The sequence below is a fragment of the Microtus oregoni genome, unplaced genomic scaffold, assembly GCF_018167655.1.
Source record: "Microtus oregoni isolate MIOR12 unplaced genomic scaffold, Mior012 000014F_ref0000157, whole genome shotgun sequence".
Classification (NCBI taxonomy): domain Eukaryota; kingdom Metazoa; phylum Chordata; class Mammalia; order Rodentia; family Cricetidae; genus Microtus; species Microtus oregoni.
Genome location: NW_024543073.1, coordinates 33,299,360 through 33,318,442, shown reverse-complemented (window position 1 = coordinate 33,318,442; position 19,083 = coordinate 33,299,360). Strand labels below are relative to the sequence as shown.

At 41.5% G+C, this 19,083-nt stretch overlaps 1 protein-coding gene across 2 annotated transcripts; it reads left to right on the top strand.

Moving 5' to 3' along the window:
- Nucleotides 1-6,149: 6,149 nt before the first annotated feature.
- On the top strand, nt 6,150-18,713 carry Arrdc3 (arrestin domain containing 3). Of its 2 annotated transcripts, XM_041663638.1 has the most exons (8): nt 6,150-6,677; nt 10,156-10,237; nt 11,750-11,897; nt 12,748-12,850; nt 13,140-13,396; nt 13,658-13,820; nt 14,084-14,238; nt 16,139-18,713. In XM_041663638.1, exons 1-8 carry the CDS (start codon nt 6,398-6,400, stop codon nt 16,193-16,195), a joined length of 1,245 nt encoding a protein of 414 aa, XP_041519572.1. In that variant the 5' UTR covers nt 6,150-6,397; the 3' UTR covers nt 16,196-18,713. The 2 variants fall into 2 exon arrangements, with proteins under 2 accessions (XP_041519572.1, XP_041519573.1); XM_041663639.1 differs by lacking the exon at nt 16,139-18,713 and having other exon boundaries at nt 14,046-14,226.
- Nucleotides 18,714-19,083: the final 370 nt, after the last annotated feature.

Genomic DNA, 19,083 nt, shown 5'->3' with positions numbered 1-19,083 from the left:
AAAATGGCAATTCTACCAAAAGCAATCTATAGATTCAATGCAATCCCCATCAAAATCCCATCAAAATTCTTCACAGATCTGGAGAAGACAATAATCAAGTTTATATGGAAAAACAAAAAACCCAGGATAGCCAAAACAATCTTATACAACAAAGGAGCGTCTGGAGGCATTACCATCCCTGACTTCAAACTCTACTACAGAGCTACAGTATTGAAAACAGCTTGGTATTTGCATAAAAACAGAGAAGTCGACCAATGGAATCGAATAGAAAACCCTGACATTAACCCACAAACCTATGAACACCTGATTTTCGATAAAGGAGCTAAAAGTATACAATGGAAAAAAGAGAGCATCTTCAACAAATTGTGCTGGCAAAACTGGATGTCAACCTGTAGAAGAATGAAAATAGATCCATATCTATCACCATGCACAAAACTCAAGTCCAAATGGATTAAAGACCTCAATATCAGTCTGAACACACTGAACCTGATAGAAGAGAAAGTGGGAAGTACTCTACAACACATGGGCACAGGAGACCACTTCTTACATAGAACCCCAGCAGCACAGACATTAAGGACCTCATTGAATAAATGGGACCTCCTGAGACTGAGAATCTTCTGTAAAGTAAAGGACACTGTCGCTAAGACACAAAGGCAACCCAACTGGGAGAAGATCTTCACCAACCCCGCAACTGACAAAGGTCTGATCTCCAAAATATATAAAGAACTCAAGAAACTAGACCGTAAAAGGCTAACCAACCCAATTAGAAAATGGGGCATTGAGCTGAACAGAGAATTCTCAACAGAACTTCAAATGGCCGAAAGACACTTAAGGTCATGCTCAACTTCCTTATCGATAAGGGAAATGCAAATCAAGACAACTTTAAGATACCATCTTACACCTGTCAGAATGGCGAAAATCAAAAACACCAATGATAGCCTTTGTTGGAGAGGTTGTGGAGAAAGGGGTACACTCATCCATTGCTGGTGGGAATGCAAACTTGTGCAACCACTATGGAAAGCAGTATGGCGGTTTCTCAGGAAATTCGGGATCAACTTACCCCTGGACCCCGCAATACCACTCTTGGGAATATACCCAAGAGAGGCCTTATCATACAACAAAAGTATATGCTCTACTATGTTCATAGCAGCATTGTTTGTGATAGCCAGAACCTGGAAACAACCTAGATGTCCTTCAATGGAAGAATGGATGAAGAAAGTATGGAATATATACATATTAGAGTATTACTCAGCAGTAAGAAACAAGGACTTCTTGAATTTTGCATACAAATGGATGGAAATAGAAAACACTATCCTGAGTGAGGTAAGCCAGACACAAAAAGAGGAACATGGGATGTACTCACTCATATTTGGTTTCTAGCCATAAACCAAGGACATTGAGCCTATAATTAGTGATCCTAGAGAAGCTAAATAAGGAGAACCCAAAGAAAAACATATAGGCATCCTCCTGAATATTAACCTTCAGTAAGCGATGAAAGGAGACAGAGACAGAGACCCACATTGGAGCAGAGGACTGAATTCTCAAGGTCCAAATCAGGAGCAGAAGGAGAGAGAGCACGAGCAAGGAACTCAGGACCGTGAGGGGTGCACCCACACACTGAGACAATGGGGATGTTCTACTGGGAACTCACCAAGACCAGCTGGCCTGGGTCTGGAAAAGCCTGGGATAAAACCGGACTCTCTGAACATAACGGACAATGAGGACTACTGAGAACTCAAGAACAATGGCAATGGGTTTCTGATCCTACTGCAGGTACTGGCTTTGTGGGAGCCTAGGCAGTTTGGATGCTCAACTTACTAGACCTCGATGGAGGTGGGGGGTTCCTTGGACTTCCCACAGGACAGGGAACCCTGATTGCTTTTCGGGCTGAGGGGGGGGGGACTTAATTGGGGGAGGGGGAGGGAAATGGGAGGCGGTTGCTGGGAAGAGACAGAAATCTTTAATAAATAAATAAATTTAAAATAAATAAATTAATTAATTAAAAAAAATAAAACCTTCGAATTCTGAAAGCATCCCCGTCCTCAACCAGCTTTTAAACTCAAGCTGCCTTACCTTCCAGCTTTTTCCAGGCAGATACTTGTTTGTTTGTTTTTAATCATAACTATGCAAGTAAAATTCTCCCCAAACAGGAACAACAAACACAGCGTGAAAATAGCTGGTTGTGTGAGTGAGTGATAGTCTCCTTTCACAAAAGTTCAGGTACAGTAAATAAAGGTGGTTCAGGGTGACAGTGAAACTAGCCTCAGGCTGGAAACCCTCCCTAAGCTCAGGGGACAGTGGTCCCCACAGGCTTTTTGGTTTTTTTTTTTTGTTTTTTTTTGTTTTTTTTTTTTTTTTTGGTTATCTCAGGATCTTAGGTAGCCAAGACTGACCTTGAATTCCTGATCCACCTGCCTCCACCTCCCCAAATCTGGGATTACAGGCACGCCTGGCTTTTTAAATCAATTATTTAAAGCCCCATTATCAACCGAGACAGTATAGGTGACTGGAAGGGTGATATCCAGTCTGCCAAACGTGAAGTTGCTGTAAGGAACTAGGAACTCTTGTCTCTTAAGGACGTTTGCCTTTAAATTACTGTATCTTTAGCTGGGCAGTGGTGGAGCATTGCTTAATCCCTGCACCCCGGAGACAGAGGCAGCTGGATCTCTGTGAGTTCAAGGCCAGCCTGGTCTACAGCCTGGAAGCTCTTGGATAGAATTTAAAGCTACATAGAAAAACCCTGTTTCTAAAAACCAAAACAAACAAATAAATATTAAAAAGTACTCCAAGAGTTCGGCAGTGATGGCACAGGCCTTTAATCCCAGCACTCGGGAGGCAGAGGCAGGCGGATCTTGGATCTTTGTGAGTTTAAGGCTAGCCTGGCTAGCTCCAGGACAGGCTCTAAAACTACAGTTTTAGAGAAATCCTGTCTCGCAAAACAAACAAAGCAAAACAAAAAATTACTTCAAGAATATATTGTTTTCATCCTGAATATAAGGTTGTGCCAGGTGAAAAGGCCCAAGATAGGCAGGGCCTGAGACTGGAAACCCCATTTCTCCTGAGGTTCAGGCAGGAGGAGCTGATTCTGAGGAGTCTGAGCTACAGTGTGAGAGTCTTTCTCAAAAGCAGCAAACAAACAAAAGAAAGTGTGTGTGTGTGGGGGGGGGGAGGATGAAGGTGGCAAAGCAGCTCAGAAAGAAATGAAGGGTTTCCAAAACAGATGCCACCGGAACCCGCAGAATAAACATTACACCAAAACACCAAAAGTTTCAGTTAAAATTGCATTATTATGTGTGTTTATGTTAACATGTCAATATAAAATCTAAAATCCTCAGACACAGCATGGCTTCTGTCATATTCAGTCATAGACAGTTCTTTAGATTTGAATTCAGAATTTTATACACCAAGGTGGAATTTAAATTCATAGATCTGTGGAATAAGTATAACAAAAAGAGATGGTTGCTTATGCGCAGAATAAGCTATGCCAGCATGACTGGTACAGGTTCAGTCTGGTGCAATTCTCCCAAATGAACCAGCTGGAAGGACTGGAAGGGGGCAAAGAGACGGTGCAGGAGAGAGATGGGGCACAGGAACCAGATTAAAGGACACATTGGCCACAGCAAGCCAAGCCAACAAAGGGGGAGGAGATTTGCTTGGCAGGAGTAGAGAATTAGCAGACAAGGAGGAGACGCACAGGAGCTGTGGGCTGGGTTGCAGTCCTGGCTGTGGTGTGAAGGTAAAGAGCAGAAAAGCCCAAGATGGCATGCTGCAGTCTATGGCCTCCATCCACCTAGACGGAAGACATTCTGAGTCTGTAAATGCAAAGTTATCAAAGTCAGGAGAAATAACATACACAATTTGGTCTCAGCATAATATTTCTTTTAGAAATGAAAATATAAACAAGTATTTAAAGATACCAGAATCTTTTCTGTTTCCCATGTTTTTGTGGTTTGAATAAATAGAAGGGGGAAACAAAATGAGTCAAATATATTTGTTTATACACTTGAGGAATAATATGTGCCAAAATCTAAACTGTAAAGGTGCAACAAGGCTAAAAGAATGGGACACAGGTAAAACGATGTGAGGAAGTTTTTAGCAATATGCCGGCTACTAAAGTGTTTGAGAAACTATGTTAAAGAAAAAAGCAAAATAAATATAATGAAGCAAAGGAGCATCAAAGAAAGTAATGAACTCTACAGTCAGAAACTTTGCAGCTACAAATAATACCAGGGTCTTTCCCATCAAATGCAGTTCTCAGGCACTTAAACATTGATTCTTAATTTTTCTGCAGCGTGTTATATTCAAATTGGAGAGATTTTACCAAAAGCTCGGTCACACCCTAGCCTTCAGTTCGATAAGGGATTGAGGTACTGAGGGCTGGAGAACCGACTCACAGTTGGGACTGTGCTCTTCCAGACAACCTGAGCTGGATTCGCAGCATCCACACTGCTGGGCTAACAACTATCATTACGGGAATCCCAGGCCATCCCATCTTCCGGCTTCCACAGGTACACTCACATACACTGCACACTCTCACACAGATAAACATACGTACCTATAAATAAATAAAATCTTTAAAAATTATTTATGTACTCGCTGTGCCCACTTTTAACTCCAATCCTTGCTCTATACTATTTGAATGCCTAGTGCATATTATCCACCTATCCAGAGCAGAACTTGACATTCCAGCTGTGACCACTAGGGGGAGAGAGACACCAGTAGTAGTTGTTCCCACCCATTAAACCAAGGGTCGGGTACTTTACCCAGATTATCCACCAGGTGTCAACCGAGAGAAGGGTGAGTCCCCCATTTAAATACATAAATGCACAATTTTATTCACAAACTGAACTCTTCAGATAAATGGCTTACTCAGCAATTTTTCTTGACATCGTTACATTCTCCATCTTTTTTTAGTTCAAGACGCCTTGGGAACTAATATCCAACTAAATAAAAATGTAATTTTTTTTAAATAAAGGAGACAACAAGATGAATGTGTTTAGTTTGTTGTGATTCAATGTATCCAGATTTACTATGCAAAAGAATCTAAAGGGTTTAACTCTGGACAAACTCCTCCACTCTCTTTTTTGGTTTTATTTTGCACACTCCTGTTGTAAGAAGCTCTGCTGGTTACAAATAACTTTACTTTATGTCAGTACCCTCTGAATCCTGGTGTTGTTTAGAACTTACTGTTTTTAACCAAAGCGTTCACAAAGGAGAGGTGTACCTGACTTTGAGAAGTACCACGGCAATTAGCAAACTGAATTAAACGTGAGGCTTCACAAAATTAAGCCTCACTTATGTAACAAATCTTACTTAAGACCCAAAACCATTGTCTATGCTCCCCTAGTTAAGTTCCAGCCCGTGGTAAACAATGTCAGCTAAATCACTATGTTCAAACTGCCTCTTAGGAGGTGGTAATTTGGGGTGTGAACTCTATTCTTACTCCTGTGGATACAGGAGTTGTAATCGCGTCATCCCCTGTAAATGGAGGAGTAGGTGGTGTCTTGAAAAAGGGCTTTTCTCCCTTCAAGGAAGTGGTCAGGCCTACACACAGAGGACTGGGTTGTTCGGTGCTGCAGGAGTCTGGAAGGCCCCTGAAGACAAGGGTCGCCCTGGAGCATTGTCTCACGGTTCCTCGGGCCTTGGCTTAGTCCAGTGCCACCCAGCCCACAAAGTGCTGCTGGCTTTTGTTGTTTCCATCCAAGGCAACAATGCTTTCTTCTACGAACAATATTTGTCTGCTTTTTATTACGTTTTCTTTTGAAATTCATTAGCTTAGTCAGGGTCACCAGCCGCTTGCCCAACCGGTTTCTCCTTCCCCCACGGCTCGCACGCCCTCCTCGGGGTCCGCGGCCCTCGCGCACTCTCCCACTCTCCCGGCCGGGCGCGGGCAGACCCTCTGCCCGGCTCGCCGAGCGCGCGCAGGACGGGGGTGGCGCTATGCCCGCCTGCCGATCTCCGGGCCGTGCCCAGGAGCGAGAAGCCGGCGGCGCCCGCCCCACACCTACTGCACCGGGCGGGAGCGCGCGGCGAGCGGGGCGCGCGCCGCGCGGGAGGGAGCGCGCAGGGAGGCTGGCCGCCAGCCGCGGCGTGCGCCTGCGCACTGGGGTTGTTTTTCACAAAGCTGCTCTTAAAGTGAGCTGGCAGCCTCCAGCCGCCCGTCTTTGTAAGGAGACCACTGAAAGGAGCAGGAGCGTGGAGTAGCAGCTTCCCTGCTGCCCTGACTTTTTAAGAAATCTCAATGAACTATTTGTAGACAATCACTGATCCGGCCTGCAAGAATTTTTTTCTTTGCAAGGCAAAGACACTGATCAGTGTTAAGTGAAGATCACATCTTAGAAGCGATCTTGACTTTTTTTTGGTCTTACATTATATTTTTATAGATTTTGTTATAATCATGGTGCTGGGAAAGGTGAAGAGTTTGACAATAAGCTTTGACTGTCTTAATGACAGCAATGTCCCCGTGTATTCTAGCGGAGACACTGTCTCAGGAAGGGTGAATTTAGAAGTTACTGGGGAAATCAGAGTAAAATCTCTTAAAATTCATGCAAGAGGACATGCGAAAGTACGCTGGACGGAATCTAGAAACGCCGGCTCCAATACTGCCTATACACAGAATTACACTGAAGAAGTAGAATATTTCAACCATAAAGACATCCTAATCGGGCACGAAAGAGGTAAGTTTTTATACTAGTCACTAGATTGGTCTCCTTTGCATGAGAACTTTAATCTCATTTAATGCAGTTCAAACCGGCAGTTTGATAAAGGTTAGCAAACTTAGAAGATGTAGTTTCTCCTTGACGTTCAAGCGTGTTAAGCTAGAATACATGCAGGCGTCTGCAAAGTGACTGCAAACTGCACTTACTAACTACATCTCTAGCCGGCTTCGGATCTGCCATGGGCACTTGGAATCCTTTTGCACCTTATAGTGTTTAAATCTGACTCGGTCATTTTACCAATGTTTTCAGATTCGTTTGCAGAAGATGCAGTCCAATATTGTATCTTCCCCTCTATTTTATGATCTTAGACCCAAAAATGAGCTCAAATAAAAGAACTGTACTGACAATTTAAGAAGGTTGCTAGATATATCTGATTTTAATATTCATATGCAAAAGACTTTAAAGACTCGATTATTGTTCTTTGATAAAGGGCTTCCAGGGCTTATTTTGACATATGGCATCAACACCCCACGTGTTTTTCCCCTTTTTATCCCAATTCTTTTTAAAATGTGCAGCAAGCATCATTTATTTTTTAAGGGATAATATCTATCATTATGCAAACTATTAAGTCAGTTTTAAAAGCCATTCGGGGTCAGTTAATTTTCTTCTCGAGCATCATGTCTAACTTTGGAACGTGGATTCAATGAAACCCACGGCAGACAGATGGAATTGTTAAGTACATCGGATTTGGTTTTGTGGTACATGAGGAAGATGAAGGCATTGTCAAAGGGAGAAGGGGTCCTGAAATTTGCAATCTGTTGTTTAAGTGGTTACAATGTGGAAATATAGGCGACTCCAAGCTTGTTTTTCTAAGTTTCCACCCTTTGTTAGAAGCGGTTCAATCCTGTTTCGGACCAGTTCTGGGGGATGGTGAGGAGGGGCGCTTGTTCTGCTCTCAGCAGATTGGTTACACGCGTCAGGTGGTGGCGATGACTTAATTCCTAGTCCAAGAAGAATATAATGTTAAAACTGGTTATGTAATTTGTGTTTCTCCTTTCTAATGCAGTATTTTAGTGCAAATACTGACGAATTTTAAGATAGAAGAAGCGCACTTTATTTTTTTTTCAGTATCTAAAACGTACATTCTTGTGGAGATGTTAATTGAACTAAGGCAAGTGAGAAATGGAAGATGCTTATAAGTTACACAGAATTATATCCTTTTTTTAAATCTGAAGGTGAAATCCATTCATAGGATTTAAGCAGCTACACCGAGGTATTTTGCAACCTGAAATGGTTCCCTAGTTAACCTTCCCGGGGCCCAGATAGGGCATAGAATACCTAATGACAGTGTTCTTGTTTAAAAAAAAAGCAGACACATGAATTTGCGTTTCAACCTGCTTGGTCGTTGCAGCCTTTAGTAAAATGAGTGAGAAGAGACAAAGGCGTTTTTCTGGAAGAGTTAATACCATGGAGTAGGAGAAAGTAGGACGAGTTCTAGGGACCCAGACTGCAACCGTTGCACCATGATTGCACGCTTAAGGAAACTACCTGCACCCTGCGAGGTGCCCGCGAGCGTGGCTCCGCGTGGACGAGCTCTTAAGGCTGGAATAGTTTCAATGACTTCAAACCGGGAGCTCTCAAACTAGCCTGGGTAGCTGAGCGCCCGCCTCGGACGCCCGGCGATAGGCGGAGCCGGGTTTGTTAGCCTGTTGCTAAGGCGATGCCAGGCGTTGATTGGCTTGGGCAGGGACTGGTGGGGCGAGCCGGCTCGCGCCGGTTGGGGCGAGGCTGTGAACCGGCGTGCGCCGGTAAAGGTCCTTCCAGGCCCGGCGCCCCAGCCGCCCACCCCTCCCCTCCCCCGCGGCCGCGGCCCTGGCCGCTGCTGTGGGACCGGGAGGAGGTCGGGGAGCTGGGTCGTCCCGGGCCGGTACCTGGGTGACCCGAGAGGGGACGTGACAGCGGCGGGACAGGCGGGGGTAGAGGGGGAGCGCGCCGCCGTCTGCCCGCCCGACCTCGCCCATTGTTCCCCGCGGCGTCGCTTCCCGGCCGCCGCCGCCCCGCGTCCCCCTGGCTGTAACAGCAAAGGTGTCAGGGTGGCCCGAGCCAGATCGAACCGGTCACCGGCTGGGGCGTGGAAAGCGGAAGCGCCGCGCGCCGAGGCCCCGCCCCCGGGCAGCAGGCTAGGCTGCGCGGGCTGGCGAGCGGGCGCGCGCGACGTATGCCGTATGTATAGCGGGGCGCGCGGGCCGCGGGCGCGCGCGCGCGAGCCGGCTGGGATCTGCTCAGCGCCGGTTTAGGCCGGTCCTCTCCTGCTCCGGTCTAGTTCTTGATTGACAGCCAGGCACTTGTTTACCACGGCGGCGCGGCGGCCGCGGCTCGGCTCAATGAGACTGCTGAGCTGGCACAAAAGGGAGCCGGGAGCGAGGCGAAGTTTGGGCGCCTGGGAGGGAGCGGGCGGAGGACCTTGGCTCCCCGGGAGGTGCGGGCAGCGGTGCCAGACGGAGGCGGGTCACCGTAATTTTGGGATGAAAGTCACGGTTTTTCGTGTATTTTCAATACTTCGGTGAAGAAAAGTATAATGATAAGGAGGCAGCCCGCCCCCACCCCCCAGTTTATTAAAAAGGATTGCACACCAAGAAAAGCTAGTAAGGCGCTGGTGTGTTACCTAGACAGCCAAAAGGATTTTTTTACCCCAAGCCTTTTCTACATTTTTTTTTGTTAATTTGTTTTCATGACAAAAATAATGAATTGGAGCAAAACAAATTGATTGTAAAATGAAAACTCATTACCCCCCACCCACACCCTTCTGAAGTGGAAACTACCCAATCACAATTCATTTCTTAAGGGTGTTGAACAAAATGTTATCTTTGTAAAAATGCTTACTTTAAGTTCAGTCCTTTGTTATTAAAGTAAACGTATAAGGGCTTATTTTAGGTGCTGCTAAAACCAATTGAGGTTTGAATGTTGTCTAAGTGAATATTTTTATACCTTTGAGACATCGCAGTCACCCTTTTGATAGGGTCCCCACTGGCTGGCCTTGAGTCCCAGAGGTCCTCCCACCTCTGCTTCCTGCTGGGTGCAACAGGAATATTTGCCTCAAGAAACTCAATTTTTACCAAAAGAGGCAATTAAAAAAGTTACACAAGCATTTTTTACATCCGCACACTTACGTAAACAATTGCTGACCGAGATAGCAGTGGAGTTTGATACCTGACCCTTTTGTTGAATCCTGTATTTGATAGAATTTTTTCTTTTCTGTTGAGTCTTTTTTTTTCCCCATTAAAATAAAATAGCCTATAAAGTATGTGTTCCTCATCCCCGTTCTTTCCATTTTGGTGGTGAGGAAGATGAAGAACGGGTTTTTATTTTAGCTGGAGCAAACAATGAAGATGAAGGCCAGTGGCTTGGATCCTTCAGAACACTCTTCATTGAAGATTGCCACCTGAGAATGTAGACATTTAACGACAAGGTTTTGTTTTCTTTTTGTTCGTTTCAGATGATGACAATTCTGAAGAAGGCTTCAACACTATTCATTCAGGAAGGCATGAATATGCATTTAGCTTCGAGCTTCCACAGACGTAAGTATTACAAGAAATAGATTTTTTCTTGAACACTCTTAGTTACATACAATCTTATAATTATTCCATAAATTCTTCAGGTTTTTTTTTTTTTGAAAAAAACCCTTTTCATTACAGAAACTTGGTCGAGGGAAACAATGTATTAAAGAGAAGGAGCTATTTTTAATCTAATGTGGCAAAATTACAGAAAGCACACCCAATTACTAGTATTACAAGTAGTGTTTGAGGGATAGAAAACATTAATATTTAATCTAGCACTGGTGAATCAGAAGGTGCTAATCAAATAGCAAGTCTCTGATCAGATAGCTGATTATCAATTACTTTATTAAGAGAGCTGTCAATCAGCCCATTGAATCCGAATTCAGTGTTCTACCGTTTCTGCTAAAGTGAATGATTAATGCTAAGATGAGACTGTCCTAACCGAAGGAGGGGCCTGTTCTTTAGAAACAAATTCGGTAGCTTTTGTACACAGAGCTACTGCTACTGGGGACATTACATAAGATACCGTAACCTGGGCTTAAAAGGAAATGTCTGTCAGAGCTACCTTAGTGGAAAGCTTGAAATATAGTACATTCTTAGAATTTTAACAGATTTCTGGGAGAGAATATAAACATTTTTGCATAATGCCTTATAGCAGATACTAAAACCTATAAACTGGCACCAATTGATCTATAGAATAAACTTAGCACACAATAACAGCCTTGAATGTATATAATTCTGTGTTTACTAATTGTACATTAGAAGTCTACATAGAGTGAAATATGGGTGCTTCTACCAGTGTACTGTGGCCTCTGACCTCTAAGTAAGCACTGGACATTTCTCAGACTCCTTGGTAAAACCTTGTGCAGACAATAGGCCTCCCATCTGGCCACGTCCAGACACAGTTCTGATTCTCCTGACAGAGGCTAATGGGAGTGTTTTTGTCTTCAAGCTTTGGGAAGTAAAGGTGAAAACAGCCAGCGGGGACTTAGAATATGAGTAGACAGGGTGTAAGCAACTTCTCCATCTCTATGAATTTATGAAATAGAAGATCATGAAACTATTCTAGGCTTATTTTGTACTTTACTTAATTAGTTGCTATAAAAAGAGGTTCTAATTCTTAGCTAACAAAAGTAGAGCAGTATACGGAATTTTTTTTTCTGACTGATTGGGGTCTAGGATTTTTATATAAGGCCATTCTTAATTTTATTTTTAAATTAAAATATTTACCTTCTCAAGTATAGTTCATTTAACTTTCATGATTTTGCCACCACCATTAAAAGTAGACTCTTTAGCTTAAAGGGACTGTATTCTTCTGGCATTAAAAACAGAATTTCTGTTACATTTAACTCGTATCATTATTGGAAAATAAATGCCTTTCCCCATCGACTCCCCATGTGGTACCGCATTGGTCCAGCTGGGGACCTTGTGAGCTCTCTACCTGTGGCGCTGCATAGACAGTACAGCATGTAACGGGTTTCTTCTGATGGAAAGAGGCATAAGATTAATATATCCATTTTTATATTTGCACAGACCACTTGCTACCTCATTCGAAGGCCGACACGGTAGTGTGCGCTATTGGGTGAAAGCTGAATTGCATAGGCCTTGGCTTCTACCAGTAAAATTAAAGAAGGAATTTACAGTCTTTGAGCATATAGATATCAACACTCCTTCATTACTGGTAAGAGATTACTGAGTTCTTCTTTACTTTTTGACAAAATAGCCACCTAATCTATGCCATCTCCATAACTTTAAAAGCAATTTTTGAATTCCATTAAAAATCCCTACTTTAAACTGAAGTAGGAGTGGAGCACACAGGTGAATGAAGAGTGTGCTGTGTGTCACACTCGGCTCAGTGAATTTACAAGTCCGGTGTGTGATACGAAGTGTCTTTATGCAGAACACAGCAATAATGAGGTCTGGCCCCTAAATGACTTTAGTTGACAAACAGTATTGATCGTTTCAGATGCTGGCGTAAAGCTCTTCCTGAAACTGTCACAGTCCTGGTACCACATCTATTCCAGTTACGGATGGTTGTCAAAAGATGGGGATGCATCACTTTCATGGGGAAAAATAATTTCTTTTTAATTCCATTTTATGATACTAATTGAAATTTGGTGTCAAAAGTGAATTTTTTAAACAAATGATTAGCATTTTTAAAGCACATAAAATGCGTTTTACGTTTTACTAACATTGCTTACATTTTCAAAATAAGATGTTGCCATTTAGAATTACAACAAGTTTAAGACAATTTATTCGGAATTTGGAAAGGGTTTTTTTTTTATTTGTTTGATTAGTTTTTATTATTGTACACATGAACAATGGGCTAAAAGTCTGCTTTGGAATAGGGTACTCTGCTTTTAACCCATTCTTTGTTCTTTTATGGAATAGAAGTTTATATAAAGATATAAGTTTGTTATAATTTTAAAAACATGTTTTGGGAACAAAGTTGATTCTCTTAGTTGACTTTTAGAACATTCTGGTATTCTTATGAGTTCATACATTGATGTTTTTTTCTCTCTTTCTTCCAGTCACCCCAAGCAGGCACAAAAGACAAGACACTCTGTTGCTGGTTCTGCACCTCAGGCCCCATATCCTTAAGTGCCAAAATCGAGAGGAAGGGCTACACCCCAGGTATGTGTGAGGCTGGTGCTCCCAATGCAGTTGACTTTACTGAACACTTTGTATAGACCTTCAGTGTTGCTACTCCCGGCATTCCTTAGTAAAGCTGTGGGAGGTGTACAAATCCACTTTCTTTTGTGTAGTCACTGAGTAAGCGGGTTATTTTTATGACAGTTCCCGCGCTTAGTTCTGTAGGATAGCTTTTCCTCCATGGAGTTTGTAGAGCTTCAAAAGTCTATGCTTGATAATGTGTGTTTGCTTATTTGTTTCCTAAGAGTAAATAAATGTGTCCCCTCTCCAGGTGAATCGATACAGATATTTGCCGAGATTGAGAACTGCTCCTCCCGAATGGTAGTGCCAAAGGCAGCCATTTACCAAACACAGGCTTTCTATGCCAAAGGGAAAATGAAGGAAGTCAAACAGCTTGTGGCAAACTTACGTGGAGAGTCCTTATCATCTGGGAAGACAGAGACTTGGAATGGCAAGCTGCTAAAAATTCCACCCGTGTCCCCCTCCATCCTTGACTGTAGTATAATCCGTGTGGAGTATTCACTAATGGTAAGAGTTACTGTAAGATGTTCTTGCAACTTTCATCTGGAATCTGTGGGGTACTAATTTGGCTTTTCCTAGTTTGGTGGAGTATAGATATATGTACGAGATGTTATATTGTATGCATTTTGCCTCACATAAACCTAAGCCATCGCACATAAAAGAGAAATTTTTTAGAGATTAAAAGAGATCCCAGCTAATATCAAAATGAAGTTGCAATTTTAAAGAAAAATCTTCAAATGCTGACTTCAGCATCTGCTCACTTTTTAGGTATATGTGGATATTCCTGGAGCTATGGATTTATTTCTTAATTTGCCACTTGTCATCGGTACCATTCCTCTTCATCCATTTGGTAGCAGAACCTCAAGTGTGAGCAGTCAGTGTAGTATGAACATGAACTGGCTTGGTTTATCCCTCCCGGAAAGACCTGAAGGTAATTTGATTATACATATCTAAATTTACTCTATTGTTAAGACTTTTTCTTTTATTTTCAATATTTTACAACCCTAGTTAAATTTTTATCTTTCCTTAGTTAGCATATGTGCCCTTAATAAGTTTTGTTGTATGTCTCCCTAGTTTTAATCACCAAACAAATAATTATTCTTTTACATGACATTTTTTTAATATCTACTATTCTGTGTATTTTGACATGCATAAGAACATGTTGTTCGAATTGCGTGTATCTTTTTCCTTCAGCTCCACCCAGCTATGCAGAAGTAGTAACCGAGGAACAAAGACGAAATAATCTCGCACCAATGAGTGCTTGTGATGATTTTGAGAGAGCTCTTCAAGGACCACTGTTTGCGTATATCCAGGAGTTTCGGTTCTTGCCTCCTCCTCTTTATTCAGAGGTAAGCACCAAGTCAAGTAGGAACTATGCTGGGTCTCCTCAAAAGCAGCAGTTGCAGAGTTTTAAAATGATAGAGGCTTTTTAAAGATAGGGGCTTCTTGGTTTTCCTGATAAAAGAATTCTAGAACAACAGTTTAAAAGTTATTATTGTCAGGTCTCTTGACATTGACACATGAGTAAGATTTCATTCAGAAAATAAGGTGATGGTCAATCTCCAGTTGAGCCATTGCCATTCTTGAATGAATGACTGTTTCTTAAAGCATCAGTAGGAGACCGGGTATTTTATAAGCATAATTAAGTAGGTAGAATTTAGATTACCCATAATCCTTTTCCAATCTAATCCTTGCATAGTTTAGCATTCTTAGTCATAAGAGAAGATGTTTACAAATAGCTTCTTAAACAGCATTCCTCCGCTGCTAGATTATTATGTACTTCATATTGATGACACTCAGCACATGTGTGAACAAGATGAGCACTTGCATACATTGGACGCTCACAAAGTAGTAAGAAAAGTGAACTTAGAAGCAAAATCAGCATCGATAGTGTTAGGAAACACCACTCATTTAGTGAACTATTTATTGGGCCTTAGAAGTCAGAGGACTGGATTTTAAACACTGAGTAGCTTTTCACAGGCAGGACAGCATAGGCAGGAAGAGCAGCCCAGCTAAAGGACAAGAAGGGGTCGGGTCAACAGTTCCAGGACTTTTTTAGCATGACTGGAACCAACAGTCTACATTTTTATAGGATCTGTCAAATTGACCTTGATAACCAAAATAACTATAAATCAAGAGACTCTGTTATATAGTTTATTCCACTATTTTATAGTTTATACTTTTTCATACTGATTAGACTTTGAAGACATTGTTTTTACTTTGAAACCAATTGTTGTGACACCATAGCTGGAGAAATACCTTCCCTGGATGTGTTCTTGTAAAATATTCATTCATTTATAGGGGACTAAGAATCTGTTTTTGCAAATTTTTGAGTAGACATTTTTCCTGTCTTACTAAGGTCATAAAAATATGTTATATACTGAAAACGTTCTGCCATTTCTCACAAGTTTTATCTATTTGTAGTCTGCCTTTTCTTTCTTTGCTGCTCTCTTTGAGCGTTCATAGCTTTCAAGGGGAGCATTTGAAAAGAATGAATATCTGTCGCTTACTTTTATCTAATTTGTCATAAAATCTTTTCACATTTCAAGATGAATGTGAGATAATTTAAACGTTGTACAACCCAAAATAGCACTGGAGTGTGATTTAACTAAAAGGTAATTGTCATCTTTTCTTCAAAAATGTGCGTTTGGCGTAACACTTGTGAAGTGCTGGGGTTGTCTCACATTTAAAGTGAACAGGACTTGCCCTCAGATCTGAGTTACATTCACAGGACAGCCAGGCACATTGTTCACAGAGCCTAGGGAAGAGATGCAGTGACATTTGAAGACAAGACCAAAATATACTTTACAAAGGAGCTGAGTAGTTTGATGGTGTACCCAGTGTATAACTGAGGTTAAGTCCTGCAATGTTGAGTGAAAATCCCTTCCATAAAAAAGATTTTCCCGGGCGGTGGTGGTGCACGCCTTTAATCCCAGCACTCGGGAGGCAGAGGCAGGCGGATCTCTGTGAGTTCGAGGTGAGCCTGGTCTACAAGAGCTAGTTCCGGGACAGGCACCAAAAAAAAAAAATATTTTCCCATAACTTGTGAAATTGAGGTATTTGTGCATAGCTATAAATCATATTGGTAATCTAGCCCCCTGGAGAGACTAGGGTACCATTGGCTAGGGCATTACATATGCGCACTGACAAACTGCTTACCTTTGCTGACTAGTACTCAGAAGCAGTCATGTTGCTTTCTTCCTATACCTTACCAGGTTAACTTTGAAAATTATATTTTCTTTCTACTAGATTGATCCAAATCCTGATCAGTCATCTGAGGACAGACCATCCTGCCCCTCTCGTTGAAGGAACACTTGAACGAGTCAAGTTGATGTGGGTTCCGAACTCTATCTCTTCCGGCTGAGGACAGAGAAGTAACTTGGAGACATGTTTTTCAGAGGAAGTGGACTTGGTTTTGCCCGGAAAGGGGGCAAATACGTGAAACAGCCAGTGACCGTGCTTTAGAATCCTACAGCAGCGTTCTGGGGCTGCTCCGACATGCTTGAAGATCTAAGCTTTCTCCTTTAAAACTGCACACGCTAAGAGCAGTCTTCTTAGCCTGTGGTCATATGTGTCAAGACACCGTTGCAAAGAAGGACGGGTCCTTCTGATTGAAAATTTGCACATGCTCAATGCTTACATTGTGCAGTTCAATGTCACTACAGCTTTTTCCTTTTTTTTTCCATTTATGCCAGACTCTTGATACTCATGAAACTTGTTTGTGGTCAGCACAACAAGGAACAAAAGAAAGCTTTGAAAAACTTTTACATGAAAAAAAAGAAACGCACTGACAGTTTGTGGTTTTTTGTTTTGTTTTCTGTTTAAGTTAACGTAGCCTGGACTCTCCCTGCGTATGCACATGCTCAGAATTGTCCTACTAGGCTGACATGTATCACCTCTTCAGCTGGGATCCTATTGTGGATTTATTTACAAACATCAAATGCCTTCAAGCCAATCCTTTTGCTGTACGTTTTTGCAGCCTACTGTAGTAGATCCGCAACAGATATGTGGGGGAAAAGACAAGGGGGAGGAAGCTGATGAGAGACTTGGTGAGGGTCCGGTACCCTGGTTTCTTTGAGAATGTGTTGCCTTTCTACTATTGACAGCAAAGCAGCATGTTGTTACTGACTGCCTAAAATCACTAATCTCAGGTGACTGCATCACTTGCCAAACTGTCGGAATGCTATTTCTGTTTTGTTGCACTGTTTTGTTGTTGTTGTTGTTGTTGTTGTTTTGTCGTTGTTGTTTGGTTGGCTTTTTGGAGAGGGAAATTCAGAAACGGGACATACACAAAACTGATAACCACCCTCATCCCCTTATCATTACATAAGAAGAAACTAGAGCTCAGAGTGGACTGAAGACAGACAGTAGGGCAGGCACCAGCACAGAGTTAAGGGCTGTTGCTCTGTAAACTATTTTTTATTTTTAAAAGTAAATGAAAGTTGTCTAGTCACTAGTGAAGGGAGGGGAAAGTGCATTTATTTTTATACAGAGTTACTTCATTACCTCCAAAACACATGTTTGGAAATCATTTTTGCCGATGCAAAGTACTTTAATAAGCCAGAATGTGTATGTCAATTATGATTGGAGTAGCTTGATATATATTTCCTCAAGTTTAAGAGAGTAAAATCCCAAATTTGTTTCCAAAGTGTGTAACTTCATAATTACAAGTACTAGAATGTTTGCTGAGATAAATAGCTTTAATTTGTCCGTGTGTTATTTTTTTCCTATCTGAAGAGTATCTATAGGTAGGACAACACTTCAGTACCAGCATTCATGGGGAAATTTAAAACCCCACCCTCCCACGTACAAAGTGAAATGATTTTTTTTTTTTTAGGAGTTTACTTCTGTTTCTAGTGACACACCAGCATCTCTGATATCGCAGCATATGTGTGAAATGGGTGTTACATCTATCTACCTTGGCATCTAACCCACAGTTAGTAATGTGACTGAAAATAATGGTAACTCTGGCTTGGTGCTTGACCTGGTTAAATACTGTCTTAAAGCTTCATACAAAATAGGCTTTTCCATAAGTGGCCTTTAAGAAAACATGGAAGACAATTCATGTTTGAAATAATGCTGACAGGGTGAAGAAAGCCCACTGTAAAAATGAATCGCGTTTTAAGTGATTCGGTTAAAGGGTTTGTGCTCCCGAAGCAAGCTAATACTAGATAATAAGGAAATGGGGGTGAATTATTTTTTTATTAAATCATTTTGTGAATGTCCCCCTCAAAAGAAGCTGATGGGATATTTGGCATTAAGGGCATTTGGTGGTGTTGTTTTTGTTTGGGAGGGTTTGTCTGAAGATGCCTCTTACTCTTCCTGTTCTGTCTAACTAGGGAACAATTGTTGATACGCATGGCTCCGGGGCACTCACTACCATTTTACAAAATACTACAGAAGCAAGAATGACCAATATGCTAAAAATTGGCACTGGATAACAAAATTCTTTTAAGACTTGGTGACATAAAGTTTCATTTTTACCATTAAATATTTCTTTACTCACTTAGAGGCATTACATTTTTCTAAGTATTGGTCAATTTCCTGCTTAATGTGAGGGTCACAGTCACGCTCTAGTGTTCAAGATCGCTTCCTAATTTTTCATTTAGGAAAAGTAAAATCCAAAATGTTGGCGAAACAAAGTGCAATATTAAATGTTTGCTGTATAGACTATACTCTATAGCTGTTTGTAATCTTTTTTATTTGGTGCTGAATATGTCCTTGTAGGCTCCGTTCTAAGAAAACTATGTGGAAAATGATTTCATTTTTCCTATTGCTCTTCCTTGTGGAAAATAAAAGTGTTTTTTTCTTCTTTTTTGTATAATTGTTTGGCAATTTATTTGAAATTTGGTGGGATTAGCAATGCACCGAACACTTTCAACATTACAATTAAACTTAGTGTTTAATGATCACTCTCAATGTTTTGTTTTTAAGGTTTGTACTTAGGGAAATTACTGAGGACTTAAATAGTATGAACCTCAGTCATAAATAATGAACCAAATGTAATCAGGTAATTTTGCATTCAGGTGCACCTCCCCCTCTTCAGTGTGCTCTAGTCCAACATTAAGAGGACATTAGATGTTAGGTTGAAAGACATTGAACAGTTTTTCCACATTTGAAAAACAGAAGTAAATATTCTTAAAATTAGGTATGACCATTATAGTGATTGGGCAACCTTCAAAATCATTTTGAAG